General features: G+C 52.8%; 1 protein-coding gene across 2 annotated transcripts in view; it reads right to left on the bottom strand.

Annotated features, from left to right (window-relative positions):
• Window positions 1-1,078: 1,078 nt before the first annotated feature.
• The window catches only part of Stoml2 (stomatin (EPB72)-like 2), a 3,372-nt gene continuing 945 nt past the window's right edge, over window positions 1,079-3,505 (bottom strand). Inside the window, exons 3-10 of one of the 2 annotated variants that reach the window (XM_005401022.2) lie at window positions 3,256-3,355; window positions 3,064-3,122; window positions 2,871-2,972; window positions 2,584-2,718; window positions 2,305-2,449; window positions 2,093-2,187; window positions 1,757-1,885; window positions 1,079-1,362 (exon numbers count right to left, since the gene is read on the bottom strand). In XM_005401022.2, the coding sequence (XP_005401079.1) occupies window positions 1,225-1,362; window positions 1,757-1,885; window positions 2,093-2,187; window positions 2,305-2,449; window positions 2,584-2,718; window positions 2,871-2,972; window positions 3,064-3,122; window positions 3,256-3,355 (903 nt within the window). In that variant the 3' untranslated portion in view covers window positions 1,079-1,224. The remainder of the gene's footprint in view (window positions 1,363-1,756; window positions 1,886-2,092; window positions 2,188-2,304; window positions 2,450-2,583; window positions 2,719-2,870; window positions 2,973-3,063; window positions 3,123-3,255; window positions 3,356-3,505) is intronic. The other variant, XM_013523046.1, reaches the window with a different exon arrangement.

Raw genomic sequence — 3,505 nt, 5'->3', positions numbered from 1 at the left:
CAAGGTCCTGAGTTCAATTCCCAGTACCAAAAACTCAAATAAAAAAATAAAACCTTTTCTTTGGTTCATCTAATCAAAAGCCTACAGCTGCCTGTCTACCCTCTAGGCCCCTCTTTTCCTACTTTATCTAGCTATCAGTTCTTTGCTTAACTATGTTCTGTCCACAGCAGCTTTTTTTTTTTTTTGAGACAAGGTCTCACCATGCATGTAGTTCAGGTTGGCCTCGAACTCACAGCAATCTTTCTGCCTCAGCCTCCCAACTGCTAGGATTACAGGAGTGTACCACCACACCCAGCTTCCTCTGTTCTTGCCATTATCAGGATTTGTCTCAGGGCCTTTGCATTTGGAATCTCCTCTGCCAGTTTAACACCCCAATGCCCAAGTGGCCTTTCCCTTCTCCCCTTCATGTCTAAGTGCAAATGTAGTATGTGTCATCCTGGAACCCTCTGATTAGTATTACATCCCCTCCTCCTGAGCACTTATGTCTATCACTGCTTGTCTTCCCTGTCTGACCTTGTATTTTGTGAAAGCAAGGACCACTGGGTCTCTGCAATGCCTGAGCTCGGCCCATAATAGACACCATTAAGTTTTGTTTTTTGAGACAGGGTTTATGTAGTTCAGGCCGGCCTTGAACTCATGGCAATCCTCCTGCCTCAACCTACAAGTGCTGGGATCTCAACTATACGCCACCATGTTCCACATTAATAAATGTTTCTGAATGAATGAATGAGAAGGGCCCTCAGCCCCTGAAGGCCCTTTATGTACTGGGGAATATTACCTTGCCAGGGAAGCCCTCTTTGTATGTAAAATCCCCCAAACACTTGCCTCAAACACACAGCCCTACACTTGGCAAGAGAGGGACTAAACTCCGAAGCTGGCGGCTCAGTAGAGGTCTAGTTTCCTCCTTCCACGCTATTCCCATTTCTCTTGACAGGAACAATGATTTCACTCTACATGAAGTTCATCCTTGCTGATGAAGCATCAGCCGCAAGACCCAATAGGACTAGGGGATAGAAGTAGACATCCAAGGAAAACACCAGTGACTTCCCCAATTTCACTCACCAGTCAAAGAGGACAGTTTTTGGTTTGCCACTGCTAAGTTTATTACATGATTAGTAAGTTCAAATAAAAAAATAAAAACCAAAATCTTAGTAGGGAGGCTAAAGCCAGAATCTGGGTGTGCTGCTTCCCTGACCCCAGACTCTCTGGCCAAACCCAGCTCCCCTAACTCAGCTTGACTCGATCAATTTCCTCATCAAGATTTGCATTTGTGCCCTTGACATCTCTGCTGCTCCCGCTGGAGACCGAGTTCTGTGCCCGTGGCACCGGGGCATTGGTGAGGGCCCCATATACACCCATGGCCTAGAAGAAGACAGAGAGAGCCATGAGGACACTGGCAGAAGGCACAGCCCAGCCCACTGATGGCTAAAAGGACAAATGTGTGGCTGGGGCTACAGCTTGGTTTTTCTTCCTCCCTTAAGCCTCAGTCTTAGAAGTGCTCTATGAATCTTACAGATCATCAGGGCAGGGGGACCCTCGGAACATTAACACAGCTATCTACAGAACGAAGGGAGCTCAAAGCTTCCTTGTCTGCCAGGGTGTGGACGTGTCTTCTCAGAGATCCCTTCTCTACGAGGAATAAAAGAAGGTGGAGGCCAAAGCACCTGAGACTTCTATGGCATGTGGGTGGTCATGGGGTGGTAGGGTCTCAGCCCCCTGCACTGGTCTCTGTGCTGGGTCCTCAGAGAGCTCTAACCTGAGCCACCATACTGGTAACATCACCAGGATTGGAAGGCAATAGGACAGTGTTGGAGTCCTTGGCCAGTTTGGAGAACGCGCTGACGTACTGCTCAGCCACCGTCAGTGAAGCTGCTGCGTCGCCATTCTGTGGCCACAAAGAGATGAAATCAGAGATCAGGGACTTGGAAAAGAAGAGGGTGGAAAGAGGAATGCAGATTCCTAAAGAGAAAGCATGCAGGTCGTAATACCAACACACGCAATCTGGCTCAACAGGGCCCACAACACTGGGAACACCCCAAAGGCTGGATGAGAAAAACCCCTTCAACCACCAGTTCCTGAGTCCTGCTCCTGCCCGGGCGGCGCTCACATGTTGTGTCAGGGCCGCAGCCATGATGCGAATAGCTTCAGCCTTGGCCTTCGCCTTGGCCAGAACTGCACTGGCCTCTCCTGGAAGGAAAGAGGCAGAGTTCGGTCCATTAGGTCAGAGGACCTGAAAGTTCCCATTCCAGCACCAGCCTCCCAAGGCCATGACCTCTCCTCTTTAAACCTCCACTTGCTGCCCACCTGCTGCCTGATTTATTTGCTCAGCCTTTTCTGCTTCAGAAGCCAGGATCTGTGCCTGTTTCTTCCCCTCGGCCACATTGATAGCTGACTCTCGAGTTCCCTCAGACTCCAGAACTGTGGCTCGCTTCCTGCGCTCCGCCTCCACCTGGAAGCACCCAGACAGCCCTCATGAACAGGAAGCCAGAGGAAGTTTTCACACAGACCTACACTAGCAGCCACAACAGGGAAGGGAGCTCAGGTCCCCCTGGGGCTGGAACATCCTGAGGCCCTCTTCCCCACCTGCATCTGCATGGACTCTTTCACCCGGGGTGGCACATGGATATCCTTGATCTCGTAACGGAGGCATCGGATGCCCCAGCAGTCAGCAGCCTGGTTGATGGCATCCACAATGCTGGCATTTAGGGACTCCCGCTCCTAGAGGGGCAAAATGTAAGCTCCACAGCATCACCCCGCCTCTTGGGGCTAAGCTGTAAAGTCCCTGGGACCAACTGTGATCCCTAGAAAAAAGTCTGGCAGAGCCAAGATATGTGCCTTCAAACTCTTAGCTCTAGCCCAGTCGTGCTTACCCGGAAGACTTTGTCCAGGGAGAGTTTGCCAAGCTCTGACCGCATAGTTGTCTGAGCTAGCTGGGTGACGGCATACTCAGGGTCCTCTACCCCGTAGCTAGCCTGAAAGGGGCACGCGCAGTGTGAGAGGCTTGGACGCAGGACCTTAGTGAGGAGGGCAACAGGGACACTGGAGGCGGCAAGGCGCACACACCTTGTAAGGGTCCATGATGCGCAGGTAAAGGACCCCATCGATCTGCAGAGTTACGTTATCTGCAAACACAGAGGCAGGAGAGAAGAGGAAACGGTCAGCGCTCTAAGTCCCAACCAGCTCTTCCCCGAAGCTCTGGACAGACCACCACGACAGCCTAGCGGCCCGAGAGCGCCCGTCACCCCGTGCGCTCACCGAGGGTCACGGCCGACTGCTCAGGCACGTTGATGACAATTTCCTTGAGACTCTGCACGTACCGGATACGGTCCAGCACAGGGATGAGGACGTTCAAGCCCTGGCAAGAGAAGTCAGGGGTCCGCAGAAGGAAGGGGTGACGCGGCAGCAGGCAGGGGGTCAACACGGGGCACGCCGGGGGAGCAGCAGCCCCTGCGGCGAGGCGTCCCCCGCGGCCGGGGTCTGGGGCTGCCAGGCTAGGCCTGTGCGT

Source organism: Chinchilla lanigera, unplaced genomic scaffold (assembly GCF_000276665.1).
Source record: "Chinchilla lanigera isolate Chin_1 unplaced genomic scaffold, ChiLan1.0 scaffold00071, whole genome shotgun sequence".
NCBI classification, from domain to species: domain Eukaryota; kingdom Metazoa; phylum Chordata; class Mammalia; order Rodentia; family Chinchillidae; genus Chinchilla; species Chinchilla lanigera.
This window is presented reverse-complemented; position numbering and strand designations above follow the sequence as displayed.